The following is a 17,666-nucleotide window of genomic DNA, read 5'->3' as shown; positions in this document are numbered from 1 at the left end:
TCCTGGGGTTCAATTTAGCTGTGAAAACACCACCATTCAATGGTAGAGCTGAAATTGTCTTCTCATCTGAATTTAGTTTAGTAGCCTTTACAAAAATATTTCCCCCATTCTGGGATCTGTTCTTTCACATATGCAAGTTGTTACGGTACCACTTCAGCCTTTGTTTGAAATTTGCCGCTGCTTATAATTTGTTGGTACCGGCCTTATACATAGACATGTATTTACCTATCAGTGGCCTGGTTTTAAACCAATAATCAAGGCTTATTACTTAGCATATATTGAGAATCAATATTGTTTTCGCCTTGCTGAAACCTAACATAATTCTTCCTTTGCTTATTTCAAAGAGATTCGGCTGTTAATATTTCATCAGCCGATGGAGTGTTTTCTGTTTTAGCTGTTTAACTTGCTTAGATATAACCCAGCTGCTGAATATGTACATAAGACACATTTTTCTCCCATCCTTACGACTTGGTGCTACTCCCTGACCCTCAGGCAGAGTGATGTAGAGGATCGGGTGATGGCAACAGCCTAAGAAGGTCATAAAGCTCATCCTTGAAGTTCTCTAAACCTCATCTGGGAGATGGAGCTGTCTCTCTCCCAGATTTGTGCCAGAGGTCAAATTCGAGCACGAAAATGATACTACTTGTAAAAAGGTAGTACTAGAACCTCATCTTTTCTGTAAAAATTTCCTTGGTGCCTCACTATTGCCTTTGAAACAGAGCTCACATAGCAGACATTCTCGCTGTAGGAGTTCTCCGTTCTAAATTCGAAATGCGTTTATGAAGGAACTGATAACAATACAGCTGAGTCGAATGGATGGCCCACTTCTTTCTTGCTTTCTTCCAAATTTCAGTACCCACTCATTCATGCAATACCCACCAGTGTGTGTCGTGGACCCTGTGTGAGGTCAACTACATATCTGAGAAATTCCCCACCCTTCAATAAAGTAATTTCTTCCTTGCCTTGAAGATTCTCCTTTGTCCTTCACCACCGCCATAACTTCTGCTTTGGTTCTTTTTCACAGGAATAGATAATCCCTCTGTGCGATCTGGGGATGGGGGCAGGGGGTGGGTCTAAGATCATTAGAGACCAACTGTTGCTGCTCTGCTAACTTTATTGCTTTTTGCAGAGGGAGAAAGAAATGGTCTTACCTAGCGTCCACCAGCACAATCCTGACTGTGACATTTGGGTCCATGAGTATTTCACTCCATCCTGGTTCTGTCTGCCGAATAATCAGCCAGCCCTGACGGTCGTCCGGCCAGGAGACACTGCCCGGGACACCCTGGAGCTGATCTGCAAGGTATGAGGCTCCTTGGGGTTGTTTCCTTGAGAAGTGTGGATGGGATGGAGGAAGCTTCTCAGGCACATGTGGCAACTCAGAGGCATGTGGGAGAGGAAGGTGCTTTAAAGCACACCTCCATCTCATTCCAGAGCAGCTTTGGTTTCCTTTATGAAAAGATGCTAAGTGAATTCTTCATCTTTGGGAGGAGAGAAATTCTTTTAAGTAGCTTCTTTCAATATTTGAGTATTTGATTTATAATAAGCATATTATATGCTCGTGGCAAAAATTTTAGAAAATTTAAGTGAAGAACACAGCAGACAGTTGAGGCCACTCTTTCTCACAAGATCTAGAAATAATCACTGTAAACCTTGTGGCGTTTGTCCTTCCATTACACACACACACACGTGCGCATATTTAATGGTGTCGTATTCTGTGCAGTGTTTGTCACTTGCTCTTTAACAGTAACTTATACACTATGGCCCTTTTTAGGGTAGGGAAAAACTGAGGTAGAGACAAGTTTGACCTCCATTATGGGAAATTCCTCTTCCTTTGACCACATAATTAGCATCTTTTGGAGAAGGGGCACTGACAATGATTGAGCTCACTTTCTCTACCCTCACCTTTAGCTGCAGAAACGTGTCGACCTTTTTCAAGGTGAACCTGGTTTCATTTTTTATCCCCCAAGGGTGGTCAGATGAATGGCTTCGAGTGAGAGAAGGGAAAGAAGAAATAAAGGAGTTTTTCTTGCATGCCCATTTTTACTTTTACATAATTAATAGCATTACTCGTCTTATTTAGTCGTCATTTCAAGTCTGAGAAAGAGCTGATACTTCCTCGTTGTACAGACGGAGAAGCTGAGGCTCAGGGACTTAGGCAAGTTCCTTGCTGGAGTTCAAATCACAGTCAGTCAGTTGCAAAGGAGGGACTGAACCCACATCAGTTTGCTCCAAATGTGGGTGTGTCCCTGTGTGCCAGGTGGGCAGTCACTGGAACTGTCAGAACCCGTGTCAGTCATCAGGAAGGACAATCCATAAGAAAGGTCCACAAAGTATATCCTCATGGGAATGAAACTGTCTTCTCTGGAGTGACTAAAGGAAAAACGGAAACCTTTTCTGTCATAATTTTGTCCTGGAAGAGGTTGGATGGATGGATCAGGAACATTTTTAGGATCTCCTTCAACACAATGGCTCATAGATACCAAGTCACTTTCACTACCTCAGCAAGTACTTCAATTCTATAATTCTGTAATCAGCAATTTTTGTATATTTTTAAACAAGTTACCAAGGACTTTGTAAAAAAAAAAAAAAAAAATATATATATATATATATATATATATATATATATATATATATATATATATATATATAAATAAAATCTTTATGTAGTGAAGAAAATGAAACAGTCCAGCTCCCCTAAGCCTTTTGGATAGTTTTCTATGGAGGAAAAGTAGAGAGCCATTTATTTAAGGACAGTGCTAAAATCTGCCCCCACGTAGGTGTTAAAAATAAATGATACATTGTTTCATGCTTCGCATCCTTCCTGTACGTGCGTTCTAGCTTTTTGAAGATAATGGTATTTCTGTTCACATTTTTTATTTTAAATTACTGTATAAAATTGGTCTATTGAGGATTTTTGAATTCTTTTATTTATAGTTTAGCACGATTCTTTAGAGACCCATTAATATTCTGCAGATCTGTGGGAGTTACTCTCAGAACTGCAGCTGAAGGTGTCAGAAGTAGGACTTCGGCCTTTTTTTATGAGCTAAACTCTAGCAGCTTCCACTTCCAGGCAGTAGCTTTGCCTTGGAACTTTCCGTGTGCATCAGCCTTGGACTCAATCAGGAGTTGGAGGTTAGGGCAGAGTTTTTCAATAACATTGATATTGGAAAATTGAACTGTGATTGGAGAAAAGAGTGACCGGCCCAATTTTAGGTACTTTGCAAGCTTTTGCTTTGATAGAAACTAAGAAAATGAAGACTAATATTGTCCCTGCTACTTAGACAGTGAGTTGGACCTGTTCCCGGATAACGTGTTTATTTCTGTCACTTGAAAGGTTTTCGATGGTATCGTCAGGGCATAAGTCACTTTCCTCTAACAATAAAAGGTTATTCTGCCCAATTTTCCCTGGATCCTCAGCTCTTTTTCCAAAAACAGAAATACAGGCAAAAACAACATATTGTAGAACAAGCTTTATGTCTCATGAGTTTAAAAATGGAAAACCTTGGTGTGCATTTTAAGAAGTTAATGGCCTTTGGAAAAATCACCTTGTAGGATAAATTATATAGTGTGCTCAGAGCCAGGTGCCTTCTAAAGCTTGCTTGTTCTTTGGAAAACACTTTATTATAATTAGTGGAGCCGATTTTATTCTTAAGAGGGAAAAAAGGTAATAGGGTAAACTGTGCCACTTGCTATTAATGATCTAATTAATGGAGAGGTTTCTTTTTTGTTGTTGTTTGTTTTGGGGTTTTTTTGGGGGGGGACGGGGGTGGTGGTGGGAAGAGGGACTAAAAACAAAGGTGATTACCAGAATGTCTGTCTTTTATTTCTTTATTATCATTCTCAACGTTGGCGATAGATGCTTTCTCTAACATTTAATAATCTCTTTCTTCTGTCTCTTGCATTCAGCTCATTCTCTTTCCTATTCTAACTGATCCACATCATTTTACATCAGTTTGTCATCTGCCATCCGAGCACCAGTCAAGTTCTGGTATAGTAAATGTTTCTAGATCTACATTTCATGTATGATTCATATTGCGGATATTACAAAAATGATTGTTGCTGAATATAGTGGGTAACCATGTTGGCCTGTGGGTTTTGGACATATTCCGATCATTGCAATTACTAAAATAATTGCAAAACAAAAAATCATTCATTCATATGCACTGTTATTATTTATGTGTGACCGTGGAATCAGTTTGATTTTGTGCCTTTACTATGTTGGCCTGTGGCTTTGGATATTCTAATAATCATTGGTATTTAAAAAAAAGGTCACCTTGAAGGAGAGGATAAATACCTTTGGAAATTCTGCGATAGCTCTTTGTGTGTTCATGGTTTCTGTACATAGTAAATATATGCATTTATGTTTCCCTGAGAAGTTGGACTGACATGGAAGATTATCAAGAGGAATAGAAAAGCAAAACATGATGAATTGGAAGTTAGTTCATGTTATATTATCTATTTTAATTGGCTCAAACTATTTACTAAAAAGTTCTACATTGTGTTTTGCTATTTCATCCTTTGAAGTAGTCATGGTAAGATGCAAATTTTTAAAAAAATATGCCAACTAAACTAAAAATTGTTCTACAATAATATTTATCTTATGATATAATTTATGGCTGCATTGCCTCAAAAATAAATTTAAGGCCTACTCGAGTAACTGTATATTGGAAAACAAATTTGTATGGTTAAAATTTTTTCCTAACTGAATTTCTCTTGGGTTAGGAAATTTTCTCTTGAAGCTTTTATAAGTCTAACGCAGGCCAAACATTTAGAATTTCTATGTTAAAATATTCATCACTGTTTGGAATTCTTTTTGCACATAGATGTATTGTAAACATGGTCAGTTGCTTGATCTGCTTTGATACTGACTTGCAGGTATTTGAAGAGCGTGAAATTTTTCTTGAGGGTTCTGATTTAGTTTACTTCATTAGGATTTTCTCTTTATGTCAGACCAGCCATGACTGGCAAGGGCTCGTTATTGAGAAACATTTACCAAAATGCCGAAACACACTGGCGTATTGATCCAATGTCCCATGTTTACAGTAACTACTGACCCAATTGAGGGCCATTATATTTTATATGTTTGTTGGATGTACTCATGTTTATTTTTCAAAGTTAAGTTTGAAAAGCATGGTGGTGGAGGGGTCGGTGGAAGGACTCATCCTTGTTAGCGTTGTTACGTTCGTCACTCTTCTGTTCCCATTGCTGTTAGATCGTGTAAGGACGGTACCTCGACAGGGGCGTCCACCGTCCATCGTTTATCATCCTATGTACATTTGTAGAAGTGTTTTCAGCACAGTAGCTTTAAGGGGTGATGGACTCTCCACAGTTGTCATCAGGACCACTCTAAGATCTTGGTGCCTGGCCGCGGGCCGTCCCCTCTCTCACACTGAGGTTTTAGGAACCAGAAGTTTCTTGGGTGAGGTCGCTCTGGTTAAGCGGCAGCCTCAATGGGAGTGTCCCCATCATGTTTATAAGTGGTGACGATAAGGTTTCCTCGTGGATTTGTTTCTGTTGACCAAGACCCCATGAAGTTTCATTTCTCTTTTCTTCCCACCTCGATCGGAAATGGATGGCGAACCGAAATTTTTCGCTTCTAATTAGAGATTTCAGGGAGGACCTAGGTAGGTGGGAAGCATTTGCAGCTTCCGTCTCTCTGCGGGACACTTCTTTTTTCTTATCCTATCACCCTAAATGTTATTAGTTTGTTGTTTGTCTCAGCAACTCTCTGACAGGCAGTAGATAGAGCACTTTAAAACTTTCGTGCTTTGTATTTCCCTGGCTTACCCATCCGCCCTTATTATCTTTGACCTCAGTGGTCCAGGTCTGTCGGACACTGGGTGTTTATTTGGTCTTCAGTACACGAGGTGAACACCCCAAAGCCAGGTACATGGGATTGGGTTGGCTTCAAACTATCACTATACTCCAGGGAGGATCCCCATTGGGGATTCCCAAGAATCACTGTAAGAAACTTCTTTATCCTTCTGCTAGGTTTCAGAATGAACTCATTTCCACTTTCCAAAATGTGCTTTTTGTAAACGTGCAGATGTCTGTCTTGCATGTGTATTTATTTGAAAAGCAAAACCACCACTGTCCCACCTCCCAATTTTTGCACACCCGCTCCTCATGGCCACACACACTCCTGAAGACCACATTTATGTGTTTTTAATTTCCACATTTGCAGTGTTTCATACAGTGTCTGGTATACTTAAGAGTTTTTCTAGATGCGATTGAATGGTTTATTGAAATAATTATCGGAATGTTCTTAGTTTGGGCTTAACATTTTATTTGGGTGGGAATAGGGTAAGTAAAAGGAGTATTAAACAAGGGCAAAATTAATTTCCTTTATATTGAAATAATCGTCATCAGATGTAGCTCTTTTGATATGAAGAGATTTTATATTTATGAAAAATTTCAAACATATGTGTAAGAGTAAAAAACAATGTAATACACTCCTGTGTATCCATCACCAGGGTTCTGTAATTATCAAATTATGTTTCATTTATTTACTAACTCGCTCCCACCTCTTACTCTGAATAATTTTGGAAGCAAATTCCAGACATCATATCTTTGTCAACCAGTACTTTAGGGTAAATCTCTAAAAGATAAAGGGTGCTTTAAAATCATGACTTGATTGAAACATTTTCTCTCTACGATTCATTTTCATGCTGCCATATAACTTTTGAAGAACATGTTCTTTTCCTCTGCATCATCTTGAGTGTATAGTGAGGATTATTTATAAAACCATATAGTCACTATTGCTTTTTCTGCAACACTAATTCAAGGATTACTTTCTAGGTAGGAAAAAATCAGTCCATCCCATTCTGGACCAAAGGAGAAATCCTAGAAATTTCAATTCTTAACTGTTTTAGAATTGTTTTCTTTGGGCAAGTCATTCAGTGTGTTTCTGAAGTTGGACACATGCCTGTCTGCGCTGCCCCTGAGGGAGTCTCACTCTGGGTGTATATAAATAAGACAGAAATCTAAATGTCTTGTCTTCACACTGACTTGCTTGCAAATGAACTGTTAATGACTGTCCCAGCGTCCCCATGTGGTTAAACAAATAACTTCGCCTGGGCCCATTTTTTTCTATTACCGTCAATAATTTCTTGCCTTTCTTGTCCCTTTTCTTCTCTAATCACCTATGTACGTTTGGAATTATGTTTAAGGGTTTCTTTAGTCTGATGGGTTTTGTTGCAAAACCGGAGTTAAAGAGCGTGATAAATCAGATAGGCAGAAACGAAGGTGTGACTCATTTGTTTCCATCAATTCATAAGATACCAATGGAATATTATTAATATGTTCAACAAATATTATTCTAAAGTTTGGGTTTTAGATGTAAACCTTATAAGAAGTACAGAGATTTTCCACCCCCATCTCTCCAGTAACAAATCTCCATTATTTTCGGGACTACGTGATATGTCAGTGGAGAACTCATGTTTGATTCCTATTTACTATTGAACATTTTCTCCTCTTCTCCTTTCTTTTTGTCCCAGACACATCAACTGGATCATTCTGCTCATTATTTGCGTCTGAAATTTCTAATAGAAAACAAAATGCAGCACTACGTTCCAAAGCCTGAGGAGGACATTTACGAGCTGGTAATGTTTATGACTGTTGTCCTGCCGACATTCCGTGGGAGATTATTTTTAACTTATATATGTGCTCATGCTAATTGTGGTTAGTGAAATGGAACAAATTCTAAAATAAACGAGCCTCATTCAGAGCTCTAAAGTTTGTGGAGATGGCCATGTCACAGTATTTCCACCGAGTGGAAATGCCACTTTTGCTTATATAAGGAGCCTTGCTGTGCTCTCACGAAGAATTGAAATCCAAAGCTGACTCTTAGAATTCTCAGCTTTCCTTGTAACTTTGCCAGTGTTTTGTTTTAAATTGATGACTCAAAGATCAGCTGGCTGTTGTCAGGAAAAAAGCACTAACTCCAGTTTTGTGTTATTTCTACCTATATATTGGAATCAAAGGGTCATGTCCTGTTTGTGAAAATGCTGCTATCTAATTATATGTCCTAGCCTTTTGTAATTATAGTTACATAGATTCCTGGTGACATTTATGTATGTTTGAGTTTCATTATGGGACTCAGGTTCTTTATATTGGGCTCTACTGCTCGCAAATTATGTGATATTGCCAAAAAAAAATGATAATACTTTATTTCTAAGATTTTATGAAGCTCAGAGATAATGGATCACATAGTAGATGCTCAATAAATGGTTGTTATGGTAATAAAATAGTGACACGTTCCTTTTTTGTTAGCCAAGGGGTACGGTTTTCAGTTCCAGGAATGAAACATTTTGGGAGCAAAGCCCCTGTATCTTGGAGTTTGCTCGCTCTCTGCACTTAGTCATTCCTCTGGGGCCACCGAGCTGCTTGCCATGGATCTGTGAGTGATAACTGGGTGGCTAAGATAGGGTTTCACCACAGAAAACAGAACTGAAAATTTAAATCTGAGTAGTGTCTTCTGGAAAAGGGGAAGTGTGGTTTAAAATTTAGTAGGAATTATGTCTTTCATCGACTTTTTTTGACATCTATTTTATATACACTAAAACTCACCGATTTTAAGCACACAGTTGAATGAGTTTTGACAAATGCATACAGTCACACTTTCACCACTACGATTGTAATTTAGAATGTTTCTGTTCTCCTAAAAAGATTCCTTGTGCTCCTTGAAGCGTTTTTCATGAAGCATAAGAGGGGGTATGTTTTTGTAACATTCTCATCCTGCTATGTAGTAGAAGATCAAAATGATGGGTCCATTTTCAACCATCACTTAAACTAATAAGTCTTAACAGAGTAGAGAACTTTGCTCATGACACCGGAATGAATTAGATCATATTTTGCATCTTGGGGTTAATAACTTTCTTATCCTAAATGACTGGGTCTCACCTAACCACTTCCATGTCTATGCTTGAGGCTTATCGTTTGAAATTATATTGACATACTTATTATTTTTAAGTCTTGCTCATTGTATGGTCTCATCTAACAGAAGAGACTAAGTTGTGCCAAGCTTACTCTGTCTGTATCCACAATTGCTATATACATATTATAATTATAATTTTTAAGAAAAGAACCTGTAATACAGAGAGACCATGGTATTCTTTTGTAACTATTGCAAAAGGTCTCCAGCTCAGAGATCCCTGAGGACGCAAATGTCATTGCTCGGGTTGCAAGTTAGTATTACTCACCCCTTGATTTTTTACTAAAATTCTTAACTTTTTTGTTCTTTTGGGGTACCTTTAGCAGCCTGGTGAAGCTTCTAGATCTGTCTCAGAGTAACGTTTTCAATTGCCTGAAATAAAATACGTAGGATTACCTATGGCCGATATATGTGCTCACGTATTTATTAGTTAACTCATTAACTGTGAAGACATAGGGGTATGTCTAATAGCTGCCATTGTTTTGAAGTAGTGGTGAGCATAAGCAATATTTTTGAGATATTAGCAGCAAGTAGACTGTGATGTTAAAATAACTGTGATTTCTGTTTGTGACAAGGTCAGAGGCACTGCTAATATTCCTGTGTTTGTTGCCTCTGTTCATGTATGATTGAAGAAAATGCTAAGTTTCAGTTACAGGTTATGTTGTTGTTATTTTTTTCACAGACACCTCGAATTCCTTCTGTGGGTCCCTTGTTTCCAATCTCTGCTTTAGGCTATTAAGCTGTGTGTAATGTCATTCAAAGGCAGAGGTTTTCTGAGCATATAGTGTTCCTCGATGCTTTTTGAGAGTTTGCAGGTATTCAGTGTATTGACCCTTATTGAATAAGCATCAGACCACCCATGGCTAGTTGATTTCCATAGCCCACTGCCATTTTTTTTTTGAGGGACTAGGAAAGCTTACAGATGTTTGAAGTTGGAGCCTCAAAAATAACCTATCAATAGAAGACTGTCCCCAAATATTTTGTGTTTTAATATAAGTTGTATATGTTTGGCTATGTTTCCATGATTAGTTGGTTGTTGGGACCAGTCTATGGAATAATAATGAACATGGAGGCACTAGCTTTACAAAAAGCCTTATTAAATGTGTTTTTCCTGAAGTGACAGGTTGGAATAAAGGGTTTGCCGAAACACCGATGATCGATATATTCATTCACCCAGCAAATATTTATTTAGCATTTATTGTTGTGCCAGGCACCATTGTAGCTGTTCTAGACACTGGGATACACACAAAAAAACCTTTCTACTCTTTATGAACCAACAGTCAAATTGTGGAGACAGATATAAAAACATGTAAATATGGGTAATATTTCAGGAGATGGTAAGAGCTTGGAAAGAAAAAGTTTGGAAAGCTGATAGAGATGAGACTTCCGGAAGTGAGTTGTTCTGCTCTTTTAGATGCGATGTTTGAACAGGGAGGTGAGTGAAATGAGAGAGAATGAGCCAGGGAGATATTTTGGAAGATGTATGAGGATGATCGATGGTCAGGGTAGGTGGAGGGGGCTGGAGATTCAGGAGATGAGGTAGAAAGGGAACAGGACAGGCCATGTAGGGCCCAAGTGAGAAGGGAAATCTTGGGAGAGGAAGTACATTATTTAACTTCTGTTTTGATAGGCTCACTGTGGCTGATGTGTGGCCAGTGGACCTTAAGGCATAAGAGAAGGAGCTGGGAGACCAGGCAGGAGGCTAGTGTGCAGAGAGTGTGGGTCATGGTGGCTTGGACCAGGGTACCCATTCCATGATAAGGAATGAGTGTGATGTTATGATAACACAAGTGCCTTGGTAATCAAATTATTTCTTAAAGTTTGCTGATCATTTATTCTGGTTTTCGAAGAGTGAAAACAAGCAACATCATTGATTTGATAAAAAGAAAAGGAATGTATGTGACACTTCTTCGTTAAAGATGTTTATGTATAAAACTACTAAATTTCAAAACTTCTAGTTTCAGATACTGTGGTTGCATTGAAAATATATTAAAATACAGACCCTTCTTGAACTTTTATATATTTTATCAGGGCTTTTTTCTAAGCTCAATTTTAGTCTAACCAACCTAAGAAAGTACTTAGCTAAGGGGTCTGTCTATATGACTGTAAGTTATTGCCGGAGACTGGTTAGAGACCCAAAGACTTTTAGTTACACAGTAGGAGGTAGAATATGAAAGAATAGGAAAAATTATTCGCAGAGTTATATTCTCACTGGGTCTTTGAAAAAGCATTTAGAACTTTCTGGAGATGATTAGAACAAACAGTGATATACTGCCACCTAGGGGAAGAGATTGGTTCTCCAACAAATTGAAAAAAAGAAATCTGAAGCTCAAAATAAGCTGACGTGAACACATAACATTTTATTGAGCATTCTGTGGCGTTATGAAATATATCATAAAATTTATTCTATTTAGTATTTATAATTTTGATGAGCATCTTTCCTGAACTAAAGATCAGTATTCTAACTGATTTCTTTTATTTTCAGAATTTATTTGTATGAAAAATGTTCTGAAGTATAAAAATAAAACCACATGGAGTTATGCCCTTAACACAGCATTTGGTGGAAGATGTATAAAGTTAGGGTGTTTGAGAGAATCGGGCTGTACCATCAAGTTCTTAGTTCCCTGCCTCCTTTGGGTTTTTATTATACTGTTGTCAGTCTCCTGAATCCTAAGCACTTTGCTCACCTCTGGCACCTGTCAAGTGCCCTAAGAAAATGGAGAGAGAAAAACTGGCATTCTTTTCTCCTTGCCCAAATAACATTATTTCTAGATGAATGACTTGCATGGGCAGAGACGGGGGCAAGTTTAGATAACTACCAAGAATTCTTTTCAGTACTAGAGAGCAGTTTTCTGTTATTGACCTTTATTCAGAATAGGTCTTTACTTTGTCATTGAGTGAAAAATTTTAAATTCCACATGAACCACTGACATATCATTGACATATTTTTTTGTTTGAGAACTTTTACCATAAATTTTGGAAATGGCTTTTGGCTCGCTTACTTAGGAAGGTTGTTTCCATTTACTTTGGTACCAAGTCCTACCAGGAGGTAGCCTGGGAAGCATTATAGTGTAGTAGAGAGAACTTAAGTTCTGGAGCCGGCGAGACCTGGATTCAAATGATAGATACGGGGTGGGAAAAGACATCTGGAGTTATATAGAGTTATGTGGAGGAATTATTTAGAAACTGGAACTGTAGCTAAGTGTGAGATTATGAGTTATATGTTTCTGCTTCGGCTTTTAATGGGTTCTGTTCCATGAAAACACAGGGATGTGATGAGAATTTGCTTCCAAGTATCAATCGTGAAAACACAGATTTACAAAATGATGACGATTCCTAATAAGTTATTTATAGTGAAATCCTAATTAGACTTTTCTTTGTGATTTTCAGCTGTACAAAGAAATTGAAATTTGTCCAAAAGTCACTCAGAACATCCAGATTGAGAAGTCAGACACAGCCAGTGATAATTATGGTACGTTTATTTTTCTTTGATCTTCGGTGTTTTTCAAGTTAAAGCATTTCCTGTGTAAACATGTACTTATATACAATTCAAAAAAATGCCTTTGGGGCCAATTTAGAACAGATAGCACATCTGGTTTCTGTGCTGTGTGAAGCAGCCAAACTAGGAAGAGAAGAGATATCCACTCTGGGTACAATGAAGACTTCAACTTTAAATTTCATAACTGTAATCAATGGGGTTTTACTATCATAAAAAGGAAATGGATATATTGGGAATAGATTATTTTATATCATGATGTGCCCTAGTAATGAAGAAATTATCCTTTTACATTTCTCTCCCCAAAACATATGCATTATTCTTCCTCACCCCCTCCGCCAAATAATGTTAAAGGAATTTATTTCGGTGTTGTTTTGGGGGTCCCCAAGACCAACCCTGTGTTCACTGACACACCAAGAGGGCACTCAGGGCTCAGTATATGATCATCTTCATGACAATGATTTGTACAGGGAAACCTGTACAAAGCAACATCAATAATAAAAGAAAAATGCCGGGTGGAGGCCAAAATTTGAGGAATCCAGGCGTGAGCATCCAGGAATCCTCCTCCAGTCACATTGGATGTTCTTGAATCCCCCAGCAGCAAGCTGTGACAGCGTCTACCAAAGAAGCTCATTAGAGGCTCAGTCCCACGGTTTTTATTGGGAAGCTGGTCACGTAGGCACCCTCTGCCTAGCGTATATCAAAACAAAATTCCAGACCCCTGGAAGGAAGCAGGTGTTCAACATACACCACACTCTCTGTACCGTTTAGGCACAGAAAGCCATGTTTGGGCATTGGGAACTCTCCCCAAATCCAGGTTCCCAGATGCCAGCCAGGGCCCAAACTTGTGAGCATGTCTTTCAGAGAATAGCAGTCAGTCCTGCTGTGTGAACGCTCTTTACCACACAGCTGTCTGCATTCTGGCATGGTTAAATATCTAATCCTTTCCATATGTTTAAGACAAGTCTTCTTTGCTTAGCATTACTTTTGTCACTCAGTGCTCATGTGGGATTGGTGCCAGGACCCTGAAGGATACCAAAATCTGAAGATGCTCAAGTATATAAAATGGCATAGTATTTACTTATCACTTAGCACATCCTCTCATATACTTTAAATCATGCCTTGGTTACTTATAATACTTAATACAATATAAATGCTATGTAAGTAGTTGTTATACTATATTGTTTAGGGATCGGCTTTCTAGATTTTTTTTTTTCGGTGGATATTTTTGATCGGCAGTTGGTTGAGTGTGGAACCCAGGGAAACAGAAGGCCAGCTTGACTTGAATAGTCAAAGAGATGGTGCCTGAGTAAAATAAGTGGGAAAACCCATACTGCGCCATATCTGTCAGGACTGGAGAGGTTAGGCGAGCTAATGACAGTCACCAGAGCTCAGTGACTCTGAACAGTGAGATGCATTTGTCATATTCACCATGCGTCCTTTGTGGGTTGGCCGGGACTCTTTCTTTATATTGTCCTCACTCCATGACCCAGCCTGCACAGCTGCCACCTGGGACATTGTCTCTTCGCAGAAGAGAAAGAGAAGGTGGTGGATCAGGTGCTGGCTCACCATTCGTCAAAGCAAGTCACGTGGCCACACCTACCTCCTGGGGGTCGCAGGTGTAGTCTTATGTGCTAGAAGGAAACCTGGTTTTCTAGAAAAGATACAAAGGCGACCGCATACGCTCACTTACAGTTTCTCTCTAAATTAAATTATTAAGCTTTTTAGCATTTGAAAATCTTCAAACCCTTTACTGAGCGGCAGGATTCTAGATTCCTAGTGCAGCTTCTCCCCAAGGCAACCTGCACCTCAGAATGCTCATTAGAGTATCCTGGCCTAATGAAGAGAACCTGATTTTGAAGCCGAGCCTCTTGGATTACACTTTCACACCGTTTACCCTTGAACTTAAAACTAAAGACATCATAAATAAAGCCAGAGGATGTTTTCGATGGCAAAGGATAATTGTGTAAATAAAAGGCTTATTATGCAGGAGAAGCATGACCTCGGTAATTAATGCCATGATTAGTCGCAGTGCTATAAATATGGGGCAGTTCCTCCAAGACACACCATGACGGTTACTCTTTACTCGTTGCTGAGTTTCTGTTGAGGAAGGATAAACTGTATCAGGAAGCCAGAAAGGGCTGAAATGCAAAGCTCTCGAATCGAATTCTGACTGGCCTTTGGTCTTGGAGATAGAAACTGAGCATAAACCACTACACTTTTTATACTATTTTATTAAAGTGACTGAAGTGCTCATGGAACCCATCTACATTTCCACACTAAAGGTACTGGAAGGGCATCAGTCATCAAGCTAGAAATTATCGTCAACGGTGCTTCTGAAACTACCTGACAAAGAAGCAGATTTTTTTGTTTTGCAATTTCCGATTTGTCGTGGGCCAGTCTTGTTTGTGAACTACAAAATGTCATGTTCGGAGGTTGTGGCAGTGACAAACTGCTAGGTTCTCAAGGTTTAAGCCTCCATTTCTGTCCTTGATGACGTGATGTTCAGCAGCAAACTGTACGGGTTCTTGGACTCCTTTTGAAAAGTCTGCTACCGCGTGGCGAATAACCTCAGCTAAACCATTTATTCTCAGTGCCCATTTCATGTTGGCATAGGGTATTCCAGCAGCATATCGATTGAAAAAGTTCAAGAGCCCCGTAATCCTACAAGATCTGATTGCCTCTGACCTCCAAACTACCCAGGATTCTACATTCAGCTCATCTGTATCTAATATCAGCACTTCTACATGTGGCTTCCCGCTATATATTGAGTTCAGTGTGTGTAAATGATATTAGCGCACATTGACACACAGAAATCTAACTACCGACCGAATGCTGCCTTCTCTTTTTGAACACTTTAGAAAGGAGGAAAATACGATTTAATAATCTAACAGACTGAACACATTGAAAGATTTAACACTTGTTTAATTTCTCCATCTCAGCCCACAGGTCACCCTCAGACCTTATTTGTGACATTAGTTCAAGCGGTTACGTGATAGGCTAAGCGTGCCTCGAAGTGGGAGATGCATCCTTTCTGCAACTTCGCATTCCTTTTTCTTAAGAAACTTCTTACACGGTTTTATTTTTGGTCATTTGTTCCATTTATGTCATAGGTATCTGACATAAATGGAACTTTTCTCATTTTCTGAATTTCAGTGTTTCCTGGCATCTAGTTTGAGTGTTGCTCTCGTTTATTATGGTGTCATGACTTTTCATTGGTCATGAATTATAGTACAAGTGATCTCGGGTTGTTCAACTTACAAGTTTGTCTTCTTAGCTTCTACACTTGGTTTTAATCACTTACTTCATTGTCAAGATCATTATCCCAGTGGCCACTCATGGTGCCTGCTGGCCTTTGTAACTGAAAGCTTTCTGATGGCGTAGCTACATTGATTTATATTGAATCACTCTATTCCCTGTGGTATATCATTTGGGGCCATGCTGCATTTTTTTGCTGGGAATTAGAATGTTGCTATCATAAAAGGAAAAAAATAATTCTGACTTTGCTGATTTGCCGTGAAAATCACTGTGTTCTTCATTTACCTCCAAATAATCCAGCTGTAGGATGTTTAATATTTTTTTTTATATCTGTTAACGTAGGAGATGGTCACAAGCCCCCCTCCAGTGTGCAAATTCCCGGCATCTTGAAATAGAGGCTGCCCCTTGGGATCAGACACTGAGACTCCGCAGGAGTGTGCGGGGCACAGCCAGGTGTGGGGTGGGCTGTGTTTCTGACCTGACAGGAGCTCCTGTTTGCTTGAGCCCTACATGGGTGTCCTCCAGTAGGGGTTCCGGGGCACAGCTAACGTGCCACGCCCACGTCCATTAGTAAATTGTTGGCTTCCGTTTGCGTGATCTTCGAAAAAGGAGCTTATTGGCATTCTCTTTCTTCTATCCCCTTCCCTAGCCAGAGATTTTCCCATCAACTTGAGAAGTCTGATCCGTTCCTCAGATCCATCCACGTGGGTACCCAGTCGCCTAGTGCGAATTTCAGTCACTTGAAGTCTTCATGCTGGATGGCTCCTCCCCATCTCATTTTACCTTTCGATTATTAAAAGGGAAGACCAAGTAAAGAGGGAAGGAGCAGGTGCTACCTCAGCCATGTCTGCTGACTTTGTCGTAAAGTGATTTACAGCAGACTCTCAGCAGTCACCTCTCCTGGATCTGCCATTCGGGCTGGTCCCCTGGCACTCTGTCAGCGTGTGCCTTTTATTTTTAACAGGGAAAAAAAGTTTTAGTCTCAGAATTTTGCAAAATAGTAGCGTTTTAGAAGGGAAATGCCTATATTTCAATAAATTCTATCCATCCTTTCCCTTGATATATCCCTCGATTGTCTGTCTATTGTAACAGATTTAAAAAAAAATTCTCTCCTGAAATATAGAGAAAGACACCTGTGTTCAGTCTAACGTCACTTAAACGGCTCGTGTATAAAATTATTCTTATTTGAGTGGGGGCTTCTTGAAACATAATCTGAAAGCAACAAGTTGCTAGAAGAATGGAATTCAAAATAAAATTAAATTAAGGGAGTGGTGGCCTTATGTCGTTACCCGTCTGAAAGAGTTATGGTACCGTAGTGGGTGATGGCAGTTGGAAGTTTTGCCTACGTGTGAGTATCTATTTCCTGGTCTTGTGATTTAGACAAAAAAGCACACATTGAAGAAAACACACAGCTTGAAAAGTTACAGTGACTCCCTGGCCTCCGGTCCTGTAATTAATTATTCTGTTTTGTTGTTATTTACTTGTTTGGTTGTTTAAACCACTGTTTTTTCCTCTGCCTTTAGCCTTAAGACAGGTATCTATATTATGGGATCGTTCTTCTCCCAGAGCTGAAATTATGTCACATCTTTACAATTGCATTTATTGCTCTTTTAGCAGGATCTGCCAAAGTGTTTTGTCCTGAGGGAAAAGCAGGTACTTGTTTTGGACGTTTCCTTAATTGAGCAGAAAGGAGTTTTACATGAGACTTTCTAGAAACAGAGATGATCAGAGCTTGTAGCCACAGGATTGGGAGCACCCAAGGTCCCCACACACTTAAAACTTTGGGACCTTGTCTTGCCCTTTTTTTTTTTCTGATGAACGTAGCAAAGCCCAGAATGAATGAACTAATGAGCTTTGAGCTCTAGAAATCAGGACATATATAAGATGATCTTCTGATCAGACACTAGTAGAATGAGGAATCAGTTCGTTTCATTATGAAATGGGATTTGTAAAGTGAGGTGCTACTTAACCTTATTTGCA

General features: G+C 39.1%; 1 protein-coding gene across 6 annotated transcripts in view; it reads left to right on the top strand.

Annotated features, from left to right (window-relative positions):
• Positions 1-17,666, top strand: part of TIAM1 (TIAM Rac1 associated GEF 1) — a 326,413-nt gene that overhangs the window by 254,241 nt on the left and 54,506 nt on the right. For all 6 annotated transcript variants that reach the window (XM_039857285.1, XM_039857282.1, XM_039857283.1 and 3 more), the window contains 3 exons: positions 1,130-1,300; positions 7,497-7,601; positions 12,323-12,404. In XM_039857285.1, the coding sequence (XP_039713219.1) occupies positions 1,130-1,300; positions 7,497-7,601; positions 12,323-12,404 (358 nt within the window). The remainder of the gene's footprint in view (positions 1-1,129; positions 1,301-7,496; positions 7,602-12,322; positions 12,405-17,666) is intronic.

Source organism: Pteropus medius, unplaced genomic scaffold, assembly GCF_902729225.1.
Source record: "Pteropus medius unplaced genomic scaffold, Ma_sr-lr_union100, whole genome shotgun sequence".
Taxonomy (NCBI): domain Eukaryota; kingdom Metazoa; phylum Chordata; class Mammalia; order Chiroptera; family Pteropodidae; genus Pteropus; species Pteropus medius.
The sequence above is the reverse complement of the archived record's forward strand: the minus strand, read 5'-3'. Positions and strand labels throughout refer to the sequence as shown.